General features: G+C 45.5%; 1 protein-coding gene across 1 annotated transcript in view; it reads left to right on the forward strand.

The window, feature by feature from the left end:
* Nucleotides 1–22500, forward strand: part of magixa (MAGI family member, X-linked a) — a 79802-nt gene that overhangs the window by 20335 nt on the left and 36967 nt on the right. Inside the window, exons 5-13 of the mRNA XM_063208762.1 lie at nucleotides 5554–5727; nucleotides 10257–10425; nucleotides 11691–11761; nucleotides 13526–13693; nucleotides 15619–16156; nucleotides 18674–19190; nucleotides 20010–20094; nucleotides 21047–21340; nucleotides 21437–21568. Of these exons, the coding sequence (XP_063064832.1) occupies nucleotides 5554–5727; nucleotides 10257–10425; nucleotides 11691–11761; nucleotides 13526–13693; nucleotides 15619–16156; nucleotides 18674–19190; nucleotides 20010–20094; nucleotides 21047–21340; nucleotides 21437–21568 (2148 nt within the window). The remainder of the gene's footprint in view (nucleotides 1–5553; nucleotides 5728–10256; nucleotides 10426–11690; nucleotides 11762–13525; nucleotides 13694–15618; nucleotides 16157–18673; nucleotides 19191–20009; nucleotides 20095–21046; nucleotides 21341–21436; nucleotides 21569–22500) is intronic.

The following is a 22500-nucleotide window of genomic DNA, read 5'->3' on the forward strand; positions in this document are numbered from 1 at the left end:
ACACACACACAGAAACCCAGTCACTCAGAAATGTACAAGCAGCATGGTTTGTGGACTGTATATGTGCTGTGAGATACACAAACAAGCACACTCAGACATCCACACATGTACGCATACACACACACGCGCGCGCGCACGTAAACATGCACGCACGCACGCACGCACACACAGACAAACAGCCACATGCACACATACCCATAGGCCAGCATTTGCTTCCAACTGCGCAGTAAGCCTGTCGTACCACCAAAGTAAGCCCCTTAATATGCAAAATAAAAACATAAGCACAGATAAAGGCCGATCTTTGCGGGTCACGTGGTCTTTGAAATGGCCAAGCCAATCTTAAGACTTTTACAGTGCAGTCAATCCTGATCTCTTCATGTATGTTGTAATGCGCATCCCCCCCCCTGCAATCCCTCGTACATGAAATGCTGTCAGGGTTGGTGAGAAAATCCTCCTTAAGCCAGAGTGTATTGTATTTGTTTTACTAGGATTTCAGCTCCGGAAGCACTTAACTCTCTCAGGCATCTTTTTCTCTGTTTTTATCTTTTTTTTGTGCAAAGCGAAAGCTACACAAGCTCCCGTGATGACGAGAATGTGTGAGTGGCTGCAATTTACCTAGCCTGAGAAATCCCATGCTGCTTTGCACAAGCATTCCGATCGGAAAGACAGCATGGCAGCTGCCCTGTGCGAGGGAGCCTGCAAGGGAGCCAGTCAGAGAGTGGCGATGATGCGTACTACTTGACAAACGGAAGCTTGCAGTTTGTTTGAATAGATACAACTGACACAATTGCTGGTGGGCTACGTATATGCTAAAAGATACATTCGTAATGCCCACAAACGGTCATGGGCAATCGTCAACCACACTTTTTCTACGAGAAATATTATGGGTAGCCTCAAGACTAGTCTGGTGTTATCTAGGCAACAATTTACCCCCGACCCCCCAATGTTATCTTTGTAATACTTTTCACCTTGTTGTGTTGATATGAGCTACAAGTTGTCGAGCTGATGTACGAAGCCATTACAGTACATTACAGCCATAACAACAGCGCCCCCTAGGGATTAGTGTTAGGGTTTTAGCTTTGTGGTTTGGCCTATGTTACTGTAGCAGCCCATTGGTACAGCAGCTCAGCTCGACAAAACAGCTCAGCCCATCCCCAGAAAACAACAGCACTCTCTATATGAAGAGAAAGTGCATTTTAGTGAGTCTTGAGTCCTGCAAAAAGCAGAACAGGAGGATCATATCCATCACTGATGTCAGCACCGGGAAGCTGAACTGCTTTAGTTTTTTTCACTCCTTTTTTCTCTTTTTTTACCCCTACTATTCTGTGCGGGAGGAAAGAGGCTTTTCTCTCTCTAATCCCCATTTCGGTTTCCTCTGCTCTCTTACCATCCTCTCCTCTCCTCTCTCCTCTCCTCTCCTCTGTCATTTGCTCTCTTCTGCTCCTCTTCTCTCATCCTCTTTTTCTTCCCCTGACAAACAACCCCACTGCACCTCTCCATTCTACCGACACACACACACACACACACACACACACACACACACACACACACACACACACACACACACACACACACACACACACACACACACACACACACACACACACACACACACACACACACACACACACACACTTATTTTTTCCTTCTGCCAACTTAGCTGAAGATCCCGTTTCCAACGGTAAACACACTTCTGTGAAGGTGCTCACTTTCATATCAGATTGTCTTAAGATCTTTTGCCATCCTGAGATTTAGAAAAAAGAAAAAAAAAAGAAACAGCAAATTGCTCCGTAATGGCACCATTAGCTCCTTCTGAGTTTGCGTTCCCCCTGCATCCTGATGGCGTGCTAAAGCCTCTCTCCACGCCACAACACTGGATTACAATTACAATGAGACAGCACCAGCACCTCTCCTGCAACGCTCTCAATTGTCTCGCTCACTCTCGGAAATGGGGGCGTTACATAAAGATGTTTGTTGGCTGCTGCACAGGCAGGCGTCTTTCTCTCTCTCTCTCTCTCTCTCTCTCTCTCTCTCTCTCTCTCTCTCTCTCTCTCTCTCTCTCTCTCTCTCTCTCTCTCTCTCTCTCTGTCTGTCTGTCTGTCTTTCTCTATGTCTGTTTCCTACTCTCTTTCTGTCTCTGTCTCTGTCTCTCTCTATCTCTGTGTGTTTGTGGTGTATGCTTTATACACTCACACAGGTGCAGAATAGGTACTGCATCAGTGACAGAGTCGGTTGTCAAAATGCAGGGGATTTTATGTGGTGGCCGATAGCAACATAACAGCTTAAGACTCTTTTTTATTTTCCTTCGTACGTTGTATTGTTCCTCCTATTGTCACATTAAATTCTACGCACTATCTGGACCTGAATTTTAATATCTACATCAATACATACACACAGGGCTCTAAATTAACACACGCCAACACGCCAAACACGGGTGAAAATTAATTTTGGCCGGTGGAAAAAAATACCTACCCGCCCATTTGGCTAGTAGCGCCCGAGTAGCCTACAGTAAATTGTGAACGGTAAACGGCGGCTTGTATGACAACTATACGGCGAGATTTCCTACATTACCCATAAACACTCCCGTCGTGACCCCACCCCACCGTGAGCTTTCCGAAGCAGCAGCCACTCCGTGCTGCTGTTGCGCGCGCCAGGACAGAACGCATTTCAGAACTTTTGTGCGCTCACACTATTTTGACAGGCAGCTCTCCCCTGCTCCTGTCGCTTTCGCGCTACCACTTTTAACGTCACTATTAGGACTACGGTTACTATTAGCATTCACCGACACCGGCACCGGCACCGACACCGGTTAAGCTGCGAGGTCCTGACCGAAGAGTTTCAATAACAGGAGTAACTTGTGGAACGAAATAGCGACAAGGGCAGAGGAGGAGAACGGGCTGTCAGAGTAGTGTGAGCGTAGCTGTCAGTTGTCTTCTGAAATGTTTCAAGTCCTGGCGCAAATAAGTTGGAAAGCCCACGCAATCGGAAAGAAGGGTAGACCTTATGCCCGTGCGAGTAGGCTACGCTATGGAAGTAACAAAGGAAGCGAACATTTCCGTGATATTATTTGCTTTTAGTTAAACATATCGTAGGTTTCTTGTTATTTTGTTGCGCATGGTAGAGAAGAGCTCCTGGAGGAAATAATGGTGCCTATAGCATCATACTGTAGGCCACATGAACACACAATAGGCACACACGACATCATATCCATTATTGCACAACGTGTGTGTGTGTGTGTGTGTGTGTGTGTGTGTGTGTGTGTGTTTTGACTCCTCTCCTCCTCTTCTTTTCCTCTCATCTCTTCTCCCTCCTTGGAGTGTGAGGTTTTGTCGTGTTTGGCTGTGTGTTTGGTTTAAAGGTCTGTTGTGTGTGGCTGGTGAATCATTGTTTTCAGAGGTAAAAATAAGATAAAAAATAAAGCAGAAGTTTAAAAAAAGTATATATAATATGCTTATTATAGACCTGGTATGTAGGCCTATAGTGTTTATGTGTTGTGGAAATTTGAATAAAATAACCACAATAATAATAATAATAATAATAATAATAATAATAATAATAATAATAATAATAATAATAAAAACACAACTAGCCTAACGCATAGCCTATTTGGGCAAGATTAAAAAATGGCTAGTTGAACTTCTGTTTGGCTGGTAAGAAAAAATGTCTACTAGCCAAATTGGCTGGTGGTGGAAAAAGTTAATTTAGAGCCCTGTATATACAGTACCTTCAGAGGACAATCTCAGAAAAGAAAATGAAGGGGAACGTACAATGGCTTTTGTATCTACCGCTCTGCTGCCTGCAAGGACTTGCCAAATTTCTCCACAGTATGCTACAGTCATTCCTACCACAGTGTCTAAGTAGACCAGCAAAGTAACCTTTTCAGCTTCAGCCATGTGATAACAGTGGTATTTATACGTACATTTGTTTGCAATGTCGGCAAACCCTGACAAGCAAAGGGTTGAAACTGCCTGTTCTAATGGGCAATTCCTGTTTGGTCTTTTTTTGTCTGATTTTTTTTAAACTGCCTCCGCTGCTTCTGTTTTGGGGGAATGAAGACGCTGCTCTAAAAATGTGTTTCTTTCCCCCACCACAAAACATTAAGCACACTTAATTGCACTTCATACATCATTCAACGCTGACGGCCTACATATGCCGCCTGCTAAACACTGGCAATGAAAGCCCAAACTCATTTATCTGCTGCCTCTGCTGCCGCGCAAAAAATCCAATTGCATGAAGCACAATTAATTATGCAACATCTAATAATCAAGCAATAAACGCTGTAAGTAGGACTCTTCGTTGTTGCTCTTATTTGCCAACATCAAACGTGATTACTCCGTAGACGAAATCCTCCCGCCTAATTGGTAAACCAGGGATAACGCTGTCAGCCACGGATACTGTACCGTCTGCTGTGACTAGAAGCACAATGAAGAGGAGTTGAACATAGCAGTGTTGTGTTGTACAGTGCCGGAAAGGCAATGCAGCACAGTGCAGCATGCTGTAGCACTCGTCCCCTGATGCTATCTTGGGGTTGCTGTAATCTTTGGTTGCTTTTATCTTTTTGTCTTTTTTTCTCGCTCTAATCTTTGGTTGCTTGTTGCCGTAAAATTATTTTGTCATGTTATTGTGTTGCAGCAGAATACACAATGTTCCACAATGTTCCACAGAGTGGTTATGCTTTGCATATTAGTGTCTTTTCTTTTTGAGATGCTAAAATGAAAGAGCCACTGGTTTAGTAATTATTATGTGAAATGTTTACACAAAAAGGCTGCTTCAAGAATGTTCATGTAATTTTGTGGCTTGTGTCTATGCAAGAGACATAATACACATTTATAAATATTTAACTTTTTTCTGCACAGAGGAAACCCTGACATTAAAAGTTTGTTGTATAAAACTGAAAAAAAATAAGTTAATGAATTCAAGATTTTCGTGTAGTTTCAAGTAATGGTAATGGTTCATCATTATCTGTAGCCTATAGTCATTTTGGCTGAGGCGAGTTCAATCTTAGATCGTACGTACGCATCCCATAGGCATGCTAGCACCTATGTGGTTTGAAAGCAAATAATGAAAGTCCGGCATGAAAAAATGCAAATACAAGCATGTTACTCAAGTTACTCAGCAAGGCACTCAAGTCCTCTGTGGATCTTTGCATATCAGCTGGAGGCTGGAGTTTAAACTTTAACTTTAAGTAAGCAAAAAAAACAATGCTATAGCCTTGCACCCAACCAACATATATCTCTCTCTCTCTCTCTCTCGCTCTCTCTCTCTCTCTCTCTCTCTCTCTCTCTCTCTCGCTCTCTCTCTCTCGCTCTCTCTCTCTCTTGCTCACCTTTACATTAAATTCAACTACTATGGCACACCCAGACCACGCAAAAAACACCCACAGAAAACGAATGCTAGCCATACCCCAACTAACATCTCTTTCTTTCTCTCTCTCTCTCTCTCTCTCTCTCTCTATCTCTCTCTCTCTCTCTCTCTCTGTCTCTCTCTCTCTCTCTCTCTCTCTCTCTCTCTCTCTCTCTCTCTCTCTCTCTCTCTCTGTCTCCTGCACTATAGGCAACTACTACGGCACTCCCCGACCGGTGCACATAGGCCCGGAGAGTCCCCCCATCACATATCAGGAGCATCGCAACCTGCTAAGGAACTTCCGCACGCGCAGCAAATCGCTCAGCAACCTGGAGAAGGCCGTGGAGGAAGGAGAGAACAGCGAGGAGGACTCGGGCCTTTCAGGTAGGCTACACAATGCTGACTGAAGGGATGGTGGCCCCTGGATAGCTTTATGTATGATAACTTCATTTGTATCGCGCAATTCATACAAACATGCAGCTCAATGAGCTGTAACTGAGTGAAAAGAACAGAAAAGAAATGGTTTGATAGATCATTAGGCTGTGACAGGTAGGTAGGTTAAAGTAAAAAACAGAATGCATAAAATCTGAAAAAATATATCAAACAAATGTAAAAATCAGAAAGCCCCTTGGGCCAACAGAGGTGAAGAAAAACACCCTTTTTGATTTGGTGGATTTTTTAAAGGGGGTGGATGGAAGGGTTACCTTTTATGTGTTTGTAATACAAAATAAAACATAAATTAGCCATCAGCCTTGAATCAGGATTGTCAGGTACCCACATCTTCCTGACGGGATTGCCCCTGGGTGGCTATTACAATTCAGAGTTCAGACGTAAAAAAAAACAAACATTCAATTTACTGTCATTTGTCATTTTACAATTTCACTAAACTGCACAATAAATTCTGGATGTAAGAAAATGCAGTGTTGCAGTGGTGGCTTAGCTGTTAAGTTTAAGTTTACTGTTGACTCTATTTATATTCTCTACCCTCAAAAAGAGGAGATCTGTGGGTGTGAGGAACAATGGGCTTGTAGTGTTTATAGAGTGAGGATTGCAGTCTTTCATGTATGCCATAGTATAGTTTCTGTGTGCTTTGTCAACTCCCACCCCACTACAACCCACGACCTCTGGATGCCCGCAAGTGACACACCTCGTACAGATGTCTTTAGCTGATTGGGACAAGTGACAGATATAGCAAGTGACAGGGAGATAGGAAGAGTGATGTAGACTAAGACTGACAGTTTGTGTAGTATTTGTTTGAAAAGTAATTCTATTAATTTTATTAATTAATCATTTATGTATTAACTTTTTGGGTGCAATGTTGATCTAGTGTTGTCACCTGTCCTAGTTTTCCCTGATTGTCTTGGGTTTTAATCGCCTGTCAATGTCCAGCGGGGGAAAAAAACACACCGGTCACTGAATGGAGAAAGCCATTGCTTAAAAAAAAAATGGTCGATTATTTTTGACCTTGATGTCTTGGTTTTTTTTTTGTCAGACAGAGGTGGCAACCCTTCTGTGTGTTGGTCCCATGTTTCTGGAAGTTTTGGTACTGTATACCTTGCTTTGCACAACTAAAAAAGAAAGCAGTTTGGCGAGAGTGGGAGCCTAAGGAAACATCCACTCGTCCACCTCCGCCAGCCAGCCAGGCATCATCAGCCTGTGGGGTTGTTAGGCCCCTTCGTTAGGATATTGGACATGCGGTCTTCCCAATCCCCCTGTGACCTGCTGAAAGCAGCAGCCCCTTATGCAGCCAAGGCCAGTTAATTAGATCTTAGGTGAAAGTGAAAGGGGGTGTATGCTGGATGCCGCATAGATATTCAATGTCATTAAATCACTTCTTGTTTATGTAGTGGGTTTTTTATATGACGAGCCCTGTCATGTACAGTTGCTGCCGTGGGAAAATCACTCAACCCACTTAGCTGCCTGCCTGCTCTGAATATTGAGGTAAAGTAGCTTTTAGCTAACTATGGACTTCAGCTAATAGCTAATAGCTAATAGCTATGTAGCTAATGAAAAGAATCAGGGCCAAAAACAAATACACAAGACAAGCTAATGGCGGTTCAGGAATCATAAAGCGAGTGCGGTGATTATTTATTGATAATACGGAAAGCGTAAAACATTATCCAGCAGGAGAACAGCTTTCAGTGTCTGTCCCCAACCCACCCAAGTGAGTCTATCTCTGCCTCTTTAAAGATCAATCACGATTGCTTGTGTCTGCAGCATGTCCCATAGCACCGCGGTACGCTAGCAGCAGCAGAGCTGCGTGATGCTGCAGAAAGCATACACTATTTATGCTGTACATTTTTTGGTCTTGGCAACATGCCTCACACCCCCACCTCTCTCTCTCTCTCTCTCTCTCTCTCTCTCTCTCTCTCTCTCTCTCTCTCTCTCTCTCTCTCTCTCTCTCTCTCTCTCTCTCTCTCTCTCTCTCTCTCTCTCTCTCTGTCGTTTTCCCTGTGCAAAAATCCCATCGGGTCATTAAAAGATCTTAGCCACAGCAAAAACACAATCCCGCATTATTGATCAGCAAAATGAGGGGTTAGGTAGCGGAATTACCTAGAGTGTCCTCTGTGCTTTGAATCATTTAAGTCCCAGAGACTGCCAATAACGCCACCCCCTCTCTCTTACCTCCCTTTGCCTTTATCCACTCTGTTAACCGAGTCTTTCCCATATTGCAGAACTTTAGCAGCAGTTAGCAGCCTCTGCAGTGGGGCCATGAGGACTTGGTTTGGGGCCCCAGCTGTTGGTATACTGTACTGTGTGTGGGTTGGTGTGTGTGTGTGTGTATGGGTCTCTCTCTCTCTCTCTCTCTCTCTCTCTCTCTCTCTCTCTCTCTCTCTCTCTCTCTCTCTCTCTCTCTCTCTCTCTCTCTCACACACACCCTCACTCTGACTCTGACTCTCACTCTCACTCTCACTCTCTCTCTCTCTTTCTGTGTGTGTGTGTGTGTGTGTGTGTGTGTGTGTGTGTGTGTGTGTGTGTGTGTGTGTGTGTGTGTGTGTGTGTGTGTGTGTGTGTGTGTGTGTGTGTGTGTGTGTGTGTGTGTGTGTGTGTGTGTGTGTGTGTGTGTGTGTGTGGAACAATGCCTGTGTCAGAGTTTCGTTGCGTGGTTGTTTGTGCAAGAAAGAGAGAGAGAGAGAGAGAGAGAGAGAGAGAGAGAGAGAGAGAGAGAGAGAGAGAGAGAGAGAGAGAGAGAGAGAGAGAGAGAGAGAGAGAGAGAGAGAGAGAGAGAGAGAGAGAGAGAGAGAGAGAGCTGCTGCAGTCCCTCTGCAGGGCTCTGCTAACTGATCTTTACACCAGGCTCCAGACACTGCATACTGGGATGGTTTGTTTTCAAACTGTTTTTGAAATGGCTGCCATTTTATTTCTGTTTGGCCCACTGGGACAGGGGCTGCTGAATGGAGATGGTTTGCATTAGCGTTTCTGGCTATTTAGCAAGCCTTTCCTTATTCAAAGTTACTGCGTGCTCAGGCATGCGGTGAGTGATTTCACTTCCCCCCATGTCCAAAACACATTCTCTGTGGGAGGATGCCGTTTGATACTGAGGGGAACATCACTGCTCAGATGAAAGATAACTATTTTATGCAGGGTATCTCTTTAGAGAACCACATGAAATTGAAATCATCTGCTTTTGGAGGTGATGCAGACAGGGGTGGAAAATAACCTCGGAAAGTTACTCCAAACTTCTATTGGGTTCGCCTGTAGACTTAAGAGATTTTTTCCTCATCTGTAAAGATTGCCTCATCTGCCTGGCTGAAGAATTGTGCTAGCTGGCAATTAGTTGCCATACTTACTAATTAAATTGGTTAACTAATTGACACAAATTGAATATGACAGCATTTTGACTTTCTGAAGTTAGACTTTTGCTGACCTACTCTCAATCTCAATGCCCAGTGTTCTAGCCTTGCAAGGACATGAAATGCCCAGTGATTGGATACTCTTTGTTGAACTCTGCAGAGTATCCAATCACTGGCCGTTTCAAGTCCTAGCAAGGCTAGAACACTGGGCATTGAGATAGGGTTCTGACTTACAAGTTAAACATTTGCGATACTTTTGGTATCTAGGTTAGATTTTAACCAGACTGAAACTACTGAAACTACTACTAAGAAAAGGCATGCAAACACTGTCCAATCACTGCCTGCTTAGTAAAGTAAAGTAAAAGTGCACTAGCATCCTATATCAGTTTGGTTTGGAGAATTGCTTTCCAAATGTGTATGTATCCTTATGAAGTCCAGTTGGAGTGCTTCCTGGAACTGTCTAGTTTTTTTTTAAAATGGTGCTCTTTGGTGACAGGCTTGGTTGATTTCAAAAAAGTTTTAGAAATACCAAGGCTCACTTCCTGACGAAGGCTTCATGCCGAAACGCGTCGAAGTATTTTAATCATGCTATGCCAAACAAAATAAAGGCATTTTAATTACAAAGAAGATGAGTGCCTTGGTATTTCTGAAACTTTTGAGTATGTATCCTTATTGGACAGGACTACCCCAGAGTACCCAGGACTGCCTTGGGCAGCTAGTGAAAAATGGGAGGTATTTTTTACCTGCATCTCTTTGCCACATACCACCTGGCTGCCAGTAAAACACATGGACAAACCACAAGTTTGGCATATAAAGCCTGCAACCATTTATTAGAAGGACAGCTTTTTATGAACTTATATATTGAGTTGTTATTCAGTCAAGCACGTGTGTGTGGGTGTGTGTGTGTGTGTGTGTGTGTGTGTGTGTGTGTGTGTGTGTGTGTGTGTGTGTGTGTGTGTGTGTGTGTGTGTGTGTGTGTGTGTGTGTGTGTGTGTGTGTGTGTGTGTGTGTGTGTGTGTGTGTGTGTGTGTGTGTGTGTGTGTGTGTGTGTGCCGTGTACCGTACCGTATGTGTGTGCGCATGTGTGTGTGTGTTTGTTCGGATGGTGTGTTATCCCAGCAGGCTCTGCAGGAGCAAGCAGTGCCCCCACCACCATCCTGTCCCCCAACCAGACGTGGGAGCCTGCCAGCCGGGACGGCAGCGGGCCCGAGAGCGGAGCAAGGGGCGGAGCCCTGCCCGAGAACTGGGAGATGGCCTTCAGCGACTCAGGGGAGCCATACTACATCGAGTAAGCTGGGTAGGGTGGGGGGTGGGGGTGGGGGGGTTCACGGGACTTTGCTCATATTTAGCTACTTGTTATTGTTTGCTTGATTGTATTTAGTGCATGGAAGTGCTTTATTTATGCATATACTTTATTATAGTTGTTGATTGTTTACTTACAATAATAGGTTAAATAGTGTCATAGACTCAGAGGAGATATATTACATTGAGTAAGCCAGGTGGAAGGTGAAGACTTGGTTTACCTCTAAATTCACATCTAATTGCAATTTATTTACTTAAAATCACATGTTTTGTTGTGTTATATTTGTAAGTGCATTAACGTGCTTATTTTAGCACAGTTGCTGTGAATTTGGGAATGTCATGGATTTGCATACATGTCATATGTTTATTGAATTACATTTAATGTGTTAAGGTGTTTTATTTATGCATATACGTGTATTTTAGTCTTGTTGATTGTGTATTTATAATTACAGGTTAAATAGTGTCATTGATTTACATACATGCCATTATAGGTTTATTGTACTGTATTTAGTGTGCTGAAGTACTTTATGCATATATTAACATCTTAGTTGATGATTGTGTGTTTATAGGTTAAATGCTTTAACAATAGCTTACAGCATGTCATTATAGGTTTATTGTGTTGTATTTAGCTTATTAAAGTGTTTTATTTGTTTGTGTGCTATACAGTTAGTTGTTGATTGTGTAGCTTATTTGTAGTCATAGGTTAAATGCTACTGTACACTGCAGTATAGATTTATGTAGGCTACATGTAATTATCGGGTAACAACATTGAGGAACTGTGCAACTGTGTATTAGAGGCTATACTCTTAGCTCTTGTGTTAATACTCCATTGACGGTTAGAGATTTTAGAGAATCAAACTCATTAATCACAAGCTACCTGGCTCGAGAGCTGTAATAACCCACCTAATGCACTGTAGCACAACACCGGGACAAATACCATAGGCTACTTAACTTGGATTGCGACCGTTTTAGGACTTGTGCTGAAGCTAGTGAGTTGCTAAGCTAGTCCGTCTTCTAATTGCTGCCGAAAGTGTTCCTAACGAATTTGATGAATGTACATGATTAGCTCATTAGACGCGGAGCATCTTTCGCCTTAGATATTTTGTTAAGTAGCGCTTTTAGCCAGAGATTTAACACGCCGGGTGTAGGTGGTAGTGGTAGTGGTGGTGGGGGTGGGGGGTGACATTGCATTATTTTTAGCGTTTAGGCGCTGATGATGAAGATACTCATTAAGGCTCCTGATACTTTCAGTCATAACTCAAAGACAACCAGCTGGCTGGACCCGCGAGCGCAGAGCAAAGAGATCGTCAGCAAGACAGAGTGTGAGTGCGTGTACTGTTGGAGTGTGTGGCCTTGGCCTCTCTCCCATCATCACCAGCCTCCACTTCACTCTCCACCATCCTTTATCCACGCCCTCCTCCACCCTCCATCAAATTCCAAATCCTCCATTCTTGGCCTCCCGTGGTGGCCTGTTCTGGTTTTCGGGGGTGTCTGTCTGTCAGTCAGTCTGTCTGTTTGACTCTCAGTGCATCTGTAGTTCTTAGTCTGTCTGTCTGTGTCTAGTTCACATCCTCTCTCTCTCTCTTTCCACTTTCCTTCTATATCTCTCACCCCCCCCCCCTCTTTCTCCCTCCCCCTCTCTCTCCCTTGCCCGGCCCTCTCACCCTCTATCTCCTCCTCCGCCCCTACCCCCCTCTCTTCCCCTCTCTCCTCTCCTAAGCCCCCGTGGTTATCTCTGTGCTCCCTTCTTGCTATCAGGCTCTCCTCCTCTCTCTCTCTTCAGCACTCTCTGAAGGATTAATGAAAAAACTCCACCTCAGCCTATTCATTCTCCCTCTAACCTCCATCTTATCATTTTTCTTCTTCTCCCTCTCTCTCTCTCTCTCTCTCTCTCTCTCTCTCTCTCTCTCTCTCTCTCTCTCTCTCTCTCTCTCTCTCTCTCTCTCTCTCTCCTTCTCTTCCTCTATCTGCCTCCCTCAATCATATACTCCCTCTCACTGCCTTTCATCTTTCATCTTTTTCACTCCTTCCTCTGTTTTTCTATATCCTTTTCTCTCTCTGTCACCTTCGCCCACTCTCTCTCTCTCTCTCTCTCTCTCTCTCTCTCTCTCTCTCTCTCTCTCTCTCTCTCTCTCTCTCTCTCTCTCTGTCTGTCTGTCCCTTGTCCCTCTCTTTTTCCGCCCACCTCTCTGTTTCCTTTCTTTCACCTCTCGTCCCCTTTTATGCTGTGCCAGTGTCGCCGTGTCACTCATGCTACACTCACTCCTACGTGGAGGTAGTGCTCTGCTCTCCACTCCTCTCTCTCCACTCTCATCTCTGCACCGCCACCACTCAGCTCGTCTCTATCCACTATCCACCATCAGGCTTCCTGCTGCCTCTGCCAGTTCACGTCTGTCACCCCACAGATAATGACCTCTTTTCATCTGAGCGTGTGCTGGGCTCGCTGTTGCTGTTTCATTACGCAGCCCGCCGCCCGCCGCCGCCTCATCCACCATCCACCCTCTACCATCAACCATCCGGCCCGCTGGACACACTCTCTCTGCATACAAATGAGCGTTTTATGGAGGAAGTCATCAGTGTGCTACATCTGCTTTCGGAAAGAAAGCAGAGGTTCCTCCAAAAAAATAAAAATAAATAAATGAAAGGAATGTCATATCGGAAATTGTAGTGAATGCTCCAAGCCAGGAGATGGCGCTCTGGTCCCTTTGCTGACGGCCTCCTCCTGGCTGTGACGTCGAGCCCTCCTGTCCCGTAGTGATCGGCGTCAGGAGCACATGTGCTTGGCACTCTCAAACAACACTACTTAGCTCATACACAGAGCTGTCCTATTCACATGCACGAAGCAGCTAACACTGAACACAAACAAGCATTCATTCACCATATAGAAAATCCATACTATTGACATTTACAGTTTCTGCACAAAGAGATGTATGTGTGTCTGGCTGGGCTCATTTGACAAATGGCAGATCCTTTTTGCCCCTCAAGTATGTGTATGTTTGTGCAGGAAACTCTCTGTCTGTCTGTCTGTCTGTCTGTCTGTCTGTTTGTGGGAACTTTTAACTATATTATGTGTTTTGGGCCGACAGTGCCTGCATTCACGGACCAGCCGTCGGAGCTGAAGGGCTATTCGATCCACACACGCCTCTCCAAGGGGCCCCGGGGCTTCGGGTTCAATATTGTGGGGGGCAGCCGGGCTCGGGAGTTCCTGCAGGTGTACAGTGTCACACCTGGGGGCCCGCCGGCTCTCAAGACAGGTACTGAAATACACACACACACACATACACACAGTATGCACGCACGTACGCACGCAGGCACACACTCACGCACGCACCAGCATGTGCTCAGAGAGACACATACTCATACCAGAACTTATACACACACGCATGGACACACGCACGCACACACACACACACATACACACACACACACACACACACACACGCACGCACACACACAGTTGTGCGTAGAACAGTTTCACAGGCTCAGTAAGAGTGAGAAGATGATAAATGTTCCATAGGATTTCCTTCTGGTGATTTATCGCTAGTATTTTTTTGTTGAGTGAAAGCCAAGAGTTTGCATTGCACAATGCCAAGTATTACGTTAGATTCTTTTAAGCAAAAAAAAAACCACCTCAGATTTCAGACCCTATACTGGTTATAAGATATGCTCTCATCCTCCAGTGCTGCCTTACAAAATAAAAGGAGTCTATTTAGTAGAAATAATCTCACGGCAGTCTCATTAGTGGAAGACAATTTACAATTTATCACCGTGGCGTTCCCTCCCCTTCATCGAGGGAATACTGTGGGGCCACCCTCCTCGGAATCTGGGAATGAAACTCGAGCCAACCTCGTTTAGGCAGCTTTTTTTCTGTGGGGGAGAATTAAGGCAACAGAAACAATTCATTCATTTTTTCGCCCCTCCTCTCTTTACTCTCTACAAAGGACCTTCTCCTCCTAATTTATCCCTCGTTTTTTTTTTTCATTTGATGGGCCGGTGTCCTCACTGACATTTCAAAGGGGGACATAAAAAGAGGAAGAGAATAAAAAAACTAAAAGAGAAAGAGATAGGGAGAGGGAGAGAATGATAGAGAGGTAGAGGGAAACAGAGGAGGGAGAGAGATAGAAAGAGAGAGATAGAGAGAGAGAGAGTCCACTCCTCTCGTGCAGCTTTTGCTGCATCCTCCTGTCCTCTTATTTCTCCCCTCTTCATCCCTCTGTCTCTCTCCCCTGTTTTTGTGGGATTAGGGCGGTGCGATTGTTAGGTTCTCATGGGTCGGAATCTGCTCATCTCTGCCTAATCCTGATGAGGCTGGCGTTCTTTAATCCAGCTATCTCTGACACACCTCTCTGTGCTCACGTGCCAGAGTACAATGCATATACAGTCACCCTAGAGCACTCGGAAAATGGACAAATTCCTGTGTGTGTGTGTGTTTGTGTGTGTGTGTGTGTGTGTGTGTGTGTGTGTGTGCGTGCGTGCGTGTGTGTGTGTGTGTGTGTGTGTGTGTGTGTGTGTGTGTGTGCGTGTGTGTGTGTGTGTGTGTGTGTGTGTGTGTGTGTGTGTGTGTGTGTGAGTGAGTGTGTGAGTGCGTGCGTGCTGAGTATAAGAGTATTATTGTATTAGTGTATTTCTGCTTATATGTCTAGACCTGTTAGACCCCTGGCACCATTCATTTGTTCAGACACTCCAACAGACAGTACTGTCACATTAATCAGTTCTCTCATATGATCTGAACTGTGTTTCACCTCTAACCTTTGCTGGCGCTCTCTTTTCCACTCTCTCTCTCTCTCTCTCTCTCTCTCTCTCTCTCTCTCTCTCTCTCTCTCTCTCTCTCTTCCTCTCTCTCTGTCCGCTGTTGTGAAGAATGTAAAAGAGGCGAGGGTAGTTTGGGTTGTTGATGTCTTGTGGGTCATATTCTGTGTCCTTGACAATGGGTTAATTGATGTATGATAATTACAGCAATAATTAGTTAGCTAATAAACTCCCCTCTTCTCTCTCTCTTTTACTCTCTTTCACTCTCTTTCTCTCTCTCTGTCTCTCTTTCTATCTCTCTCACTCTGTCTGTCTGTCTGTCTGTCTGTCTGTCTCTCTCTCTCTCTCTCTCTCTCTCTCTGTCTGTCTGTCTCTCTCTCTCTCTCTCTCTCTCTCCCTCCCTCCCTCCCTCCCTCCTCCTCCTCATCAGCGGACCTCCTGGTCTACATTAACGACACATGCGTGCTGGGCTTCTCCCATAAGGAGGTGGTGGAGATACTGAAGGCCGTCCCCATGGGCCTCAGCGTGGACGTGGTGGTGCGGCGCGGCTACCCCATGCTTTACAACCCTGACGGCTGCCCCAAGAAACCCCAGCAGCTCACCGCCCCTCCCGTAGACCCCGGGGCGCCCCCCCACCTCTCCGGTGCGCACAACACCTCTGACGGCAGCCGCCACCATCACCACCACCACCCACCTCTCGGCATGACGCGCTCCCAGTCGCAACACAATGGCGTCTACTCCAGGCCACGGGGAGGTGGTGGGCTGCCACTGGATGCCAACGGCAACGCGATGGCCGGATATGGGTTGGGGGCGCCGCCCTCGTACGGGATGACCAATGGGAACCCTCAAGGAGGGAGGTCCATGGGTCTACTGCAGCAGCATAGGGGTGAGGCTCCGATGCCGCCCCCTGAGCGCATGTCCTCTAGCCACAGCGACACTGAGGTCGCCTCCATCAGCGGCGCTAAGAGGTAAGCTAAAGCAGACACTTGAATATAGAATCCACCTTTTTCCTATCTCCCATGATACCGTGCGTGAAAGAGCGGTTGCACGGCCCTTCCATGGCTCAAATGGTGGGGCACTGGGCTGCTATGCCGGTGACCCGGGTTTGAGTCCGGCCCGGGTCCTTTGCCGGTTCCTCCTCGCCTCACTCATTTCCTGTCACTCTCTAACTGTCCTGTCATGAATAAAGTCAGAAAATACCATCATCATTTTTAAGACAATCATCACATTGAAAGTATGCGAGAGCAAGGGCCATCATACCTGAAAAAGGTCTGCTGTTTACGATTACGGATTGGGATTACGATATGGAAAGTGATTTTGGATGAAATTTGAGTCATGAAGACAGTTTGGTTTGGTTATTTGTCCAGCTACGATCAGGTCAACTTTTTCCCGAGCTTCTTAATACCATTAAAAATGAAACCAGCACATTAAAATAACTTGTTTTTCAAACAAACTTTCACAAAACTGCTGCTTTGGTAGCCCGTTTCTTTACCTGGCTATTCAGCTCAACTTCAGCAGAAATTGCACCCCTTTTCTGTTGCTCCAGTAGCGATGCCTGGAATAAGGTGGATAGATTAGGCTAGTCTAGAATAGATTAGAATAGAATAGAATAGAATACTTTGATTATTATGACTGTCCCAGTTGAAATATTTTTTCAGCAAATTGATAGATGTACCTGGCAACAGACCCCAAGACACATGTAGCTCTTTGAGTGCCATGGACTTGAAAATGAGTCTTTTCAGAATGTATGGCACAGTGCCAAAAACTTTTTTTTATGGGGGATGGGGCCTAGCACGTTGATCTGGTATGTTTGTTGTTCACATGGACAAATAACTCAATTTTTTATGGCTCTTGAAAAATCACTCAAACGTTGAAAAAAGCCTGGCAACCCCCTGGTCTGAATTTGAAAATGGCTGGCACTCAATGAGTTAAGTTACCCCAAGACACCACATTTAGCCCAATACATGACAAATGGCATTGTACTACATTTCAGAGAACTGAAAAGAAACTACACTCATTCACCTCAATCCAGGTGCTGAACTCCAATGAGAAAGGCAAACAAAGTCTACAATTCCATTAAGCCCTTCATCATCTTCACGAGTGCCGATGGTGTTACGCACTTACCTTGTTTGACTAAAAGCTAAACAAAGATCAGAAATCAGAACCAGACATCTGTATGGCAGACAAGAAGTTTTACTGACTGCAGGTGCAAAGGCAGCAGAAGGTTACTTGCTTTTACGTGTTGGTGCTTTTTTCACTCTTGTATTTACGTAGTTGCCATATATTCTACATGTGTCTGAGATTTTAATTGCTGACACAAACACGAAATTGAACAAAAGAAAAAGGACTTTAAGGACACCTTAAGTCGTTGGCAGGTAGACAGACAATGCAGCAGTGACTGACTTTTGTTTACGCCTACTCCTCGGCACTGGCCAAGGTCAAGGTCGTGAAAAACTGCCGCCGGAAAAAAACCTCAAGCTGGAACACACCCATGAATAACCACGAGTGGACAACAGAGTCCGATTTATGTGTAATGGACGGTGTAGTTCAATTGTTTCTGCAGTGTGTCCCTGTTAGAGGACACAACCTAGAACTTTTAAAAAGGTCTTTAAAGGAAAGAGACGTTTTAAAAGGCTTCTGTCTGAGCAATATAATAGCAGTTGTAGTGGGGAGAATCTGATAAAGAGGTTTATAAATTCTGTTTTTTTTCTGTTTGATCATCAGTTTTATGGACAATTCCACCATGTTAGCTCCAACGCAATTGCAGTCATTATTTTCCATTCAATAGTCTTGCAGTCTTCTGTAGCGTTTCCTCTGAATGTATTTAGTCGTCTGTTCCAGAGATAAGTGGTTATAAAAACGGTATTGAATTAGCATGAACATGCCGTTGTGTTCTGTTGTGTTCGGCAGCTAACTGCAGATTAGTGCACTGTGTAGATGTACAGATAGACAGACCTTTTGGCTAGGTCTTGTAACTCTCTGTAGAGGGTCAGTGATCTGCCTTTACATCAACAAGCTTCTACCTGCTCTCTTCCAGTTAATATCAGCAAGGTCTTTGTTTTGTAGTTTGAATTCAGTAAGGATGAGGTAACATCAACACAGTACAAACGGCAGTACAATGTTCCCTCCAAATCAAATAATAAAAAAGATAAGTTGCGATAAGTGTGTCTACTCTGCATGTTCTCTGTCTATGAGGCCAAACACTACTGTGTTATGGTTGATTTATTGTTGTTAACTTTAAGGCTAGGGGGTTGGTTTGGGAGTGGGGAAGACTCTGAGTGAATGTATTGTATGTTCATAAGTGTTGCTGTGTCAGTGTCCTGTATTGCGTTGTGCTGTCATGTCATGGGAACCCCCTCGAAGGAGAGACATTACGTATATCTCAAGGGGGCTATCCCCCCAAGACCAATAAATTGAATTGAAATTGAAAATTACATTTAAATGGATTTTTAGAACAACCGTCCCGGCTCCATCTTTGTTCCCAGGCTGCTGCACCAGAGCTCCAAGTCATCAGAGAGCGACCTCTCCTGTTCGGCTGGCATGACCATCGCCAAGCTGCCCCTGCCGCAGCCTGAGGTCGGCTCGGCCCCGACGCCGGGTGCCCCTATCAACAGCAGTGGCGGCGGCAGCCAGCAACAGCGGCCCCTCATGCCCCAGACCTCGCTCATCGTCACCCCGCCCGCCGAGGTTACGCCGTGCGGCTTCAACGGTTGCCCGGCCAACAGCCACCCCCGCACCAGCCCTGGCAGCCTGACGTCTCCAGGAGCGCCAGGGAGCGGGGGCGGCGGAGGGGGAGGGGGAGCAGGGGGCGAGCTGGTGCCCGTGGCCCTGGGGAAGAGCGAGGGTGGGGGCATGGGCTTCAGCGTGACGGCTGGGGGGCAGGGGGGCCAGCTGGCTATGGTGAAGCGCGTGTGGGACAGGCGGCAGTGCCCCTCCCTGCAGGCAGGGGACGCCATCATCAAGATCAATGGTGCTGACGTGCAGAGCCTCAGCTTTGCGCAGGTATATTACACCACTCGTATATACATAGAGAGAGCATAAGGAATGTCAGTTATTCCACAAAGCTCTTAGTTGCTACTGCGCTTTATTTAACTTTCTTTGGGTTTATACCAGTACAACTCAATATCTAACCTCCTGTCCTCTACTTTTGATGGTAAACTTGGGATATGAGGCAAGACATCATTGATTATAGAAGTGTTATTCAATATCTTGCAAAAGCACAATTCAAAGTCATTTTCTCATTCTCAATCGGAATGTAAATTGGGGGAAAGCCCCCCAAAGGCCTGACAGTGAGGATTTTTTATTGTTTTCTCCATGAGGGCGGGCTGCCAGCGAATCATGAGGCCAAATGCAAAAGTAGAGGACGGGATGTTAGATATTGAATTGGAGCCTATATCACCACCCCCACATCTCTCTCTCTCTACCTCTTAAGGGAGCTTTACAGGCGCAGCAGCAGTGCGAACTGATTTGGTATGCTTATCAGGTGCTGGAGTTTTAGATGCTCACTGCGGATATTTGCTTTCATTTGCATTACGGGTGGCTTCGGGGAAATGTGGAAAGTGATCAAAAAAGAGGGGAAATTCTCCACAGTTTTTTAAAAAGCCTCCTCCACCATCGCACAGAGCTTTCAAAGTCTCATTGAATTAATGTAAACATTCACTCTTCAATTTTCGTTTGTGTATTATCAAATTTCTCTCACTAAAGCGAGGTTCCAGAGGATTTCATTTCATTTAGAAGCTAGGCAACCTAACTGCACTGCAAATTGGTTTTTTTTTTGGTGTGTGTGTGTGTACATTTAAACACCTGCTAATGCTATTTCAGGTCCAGAGAGTTCTACAGGAGCATATTGTACAAGGAGAGGTTGTGCTGCTGGTTTACAGAGGAGGCAAGTATCAAGTCAACCGCCGTCAATCCAAACCACCTTCAAACATTTTATTTTAATTTTATTTTAATGTTGGGAAAAGTGGTTCATCATTTACATATGAGGAATTAGTGGAGCGTCATAAATTTGTAATGACTTGCTATCACTGACGAACAGAAATGCAGTTATGTAGCCATGCATACTGCATACGGTATTACTTAGATATTATTCATAGTTATTTATGGTTTTGGATAAGGCTATTGAGAGCCACCAACCCGTTTTTGAGTGGGGTCCTTAGTACATATACGGTGTATGATTTACATGCTATTTACAGACAGGAAGGTATTTGAAAGTGACCAGTTATTCCCATCTGCCGTAGTAGCATAGCATACTTCTGGTCACATGGCACGGGTGAGGCATAATTTCAATTTCGTTGTTTGCATTGTGTAGTGTTCACTTATGTGCTGTGGAGTGCTGTGTCACAATGACAATGGGAGTTTTAGTTTTCCAATGGGCTTTCACTTTCACTTTTCACATCCCTAAATACAGCACAGCCTCTGCATTTAACCCATTTTCCATGTGAAAGACCAGTCTCATTTCCCATACTTGCGGCAGATAGGCACCAAGTTATTTTAAAGGGTGTCCTTAAATTATTTTTGATCATTTTTTAAGATACTGTTTTTGACCAGGGAATTGTCTAGTCCAATGACTTGATTTGTATTGCTTTGCTTGTACTCAATATTATTTGTCGTTTCTTGTACTGTAGCTTATACTGTATACCCCCCCTCCCTCACTGACTGTGCTGAACTTTTTAAACCTTGTGTCTTGCAATCTACTTTTGTGTCAACTGTAATGGCAATACAAGTCACGTTAGTCAAATTGTACCACTTCATTTTCAAGGGACTCCTTACATGTACAATTTAAATCTTACGATAGGAAATTCTATTGAATAGATAAATATTATTTTCCCCACTCTCTGTCTCGTTCCTTATCCCAGGGCCTGGTGCCATCTCCCCCAACTTCTACAAGCGCATGCCACACACGTTCAGCTCCTCCTCCCTGCCTCAGACCTCGCCGGACCTGCTCTCCCCGTCCTCGGACGGCACGGCGCCCACCCCCAACGCCCTCTCGCCCACCTCCCCCTCCGGCGAGGCCTCCTCCATGGTCCAGAGCACCAGCTTCCTGGACTCCATCCCCGTCACCCTCACGCTGGAGCCCCGCGACTGGTTAGGGGACGAGGTGGGCAGCGGAGGGGGCAGCGGTAGCGGCAGTGCAGGCAGTGGTAGTGGCAGTGGTAGCGGGAGTGGGGGCAGCGGCGGTGGTGGTGTAGGAGGTGGTGGTGGTTCTTCTGGTCTTAGGGGGATGTCGTCCACCACTAGCCTGGGAGCGGTGTCCAAAAGCCAGCCTGGGAGCCGCAGGGCCAGCCTGCCCGCCAAGGTGGGCCTGGAGGTGGAGTTGAGGAGGAGACCCGGAGAGGGTTTTGGCTTCGTCATTGCCTCGCAGGACATCATGAATGGAGGTGAGTGGAGCTTGTGGATTTGTTGTTGTTGTTTGTTTGTTTTTGTTGTTTTTTTCAAGTTGGGTTTGTGCTTCTGTAGTCTTGTAGTTTCTTACTTGTGAACACATTTGCTACTCCTCAACCGTATTCAGTCTTCTGCATTCTCTCCTCCTTAGTTAGATTGTCGCAGTTGTTCGTAGGCGCTTTTTAAATGGGAAGCCTTAGTGGTCTTAATATCAGAAGATCCATGGCTGAAGTGCCTTTGAGCAAGGCTCTTAGTAGTAACCCTGCATTGTTCGGACTGCAATTGACGCTTTTAGACAAAAGCGTCAGCTATGGGGGCGCTGTGGCGCAGCACGCTAAGCCCCCACATTTGGGCTTGCATGCCCACGGGGACCCTGGTTCGAGTCCGGCCGGGGTCATATTCCGGCCCTGCTCCATCTCTATCTCTCCCAATCGTTTCCTATCTACTCCCATACTGTCCTGTAATAATAAAGGCCCAAAAGCCCCCCCCCCCCCAAAAAAAAGCATCAGCTATAATGTAATGTAATGTAAAATGCATATTTCACCTGAATTCTGTGACCTGGAATGCCACAGGAGATAGTTGATCCTCTGGAAAAAAAAAATCACTGTTTGCCCCCACCCCATGCATATCATAGTCGCCTGCTGGCCCCTCTGCACCTCCGCACTTCCTGAATTATCCCGATGTACCCCCATGGCGGTGCCTCCGTGCGCTGTATTACAGTAGCAGATTATTGTAAGCCAGCCTGGTTTCGGTAGGGTCACTCCCAAGGTCAGCAGTGTAATTTCCATGAAAGCAGCACACATATGGCTGATTTCACCGTACGCTAGCTACCCTGTCTGCAGGGTTTTCATCTAAAAAGCATCTACTAAAAAAAAAGATCACGGACGGGTATCCCTATCAATCAAAATGTAACGGACTGTAAAGAGGG

The sequence above is a fragment of the Engraulis encrasicolus genome, chromosome 10 (genome assembly GCF_034702125.1).
Source record: "Engraulis encrasicolus isolate BLACKSEA-1 chromosome 10, IST_EnEncr_1.0, whole genome shotgun sequence".
Lineage (NCBI taxonomy): Eukaryota > Metazoa > Chordata > Actinopteri > Clupeiformes > Engraulidae > Engraulis > Engraulis encrasicolus.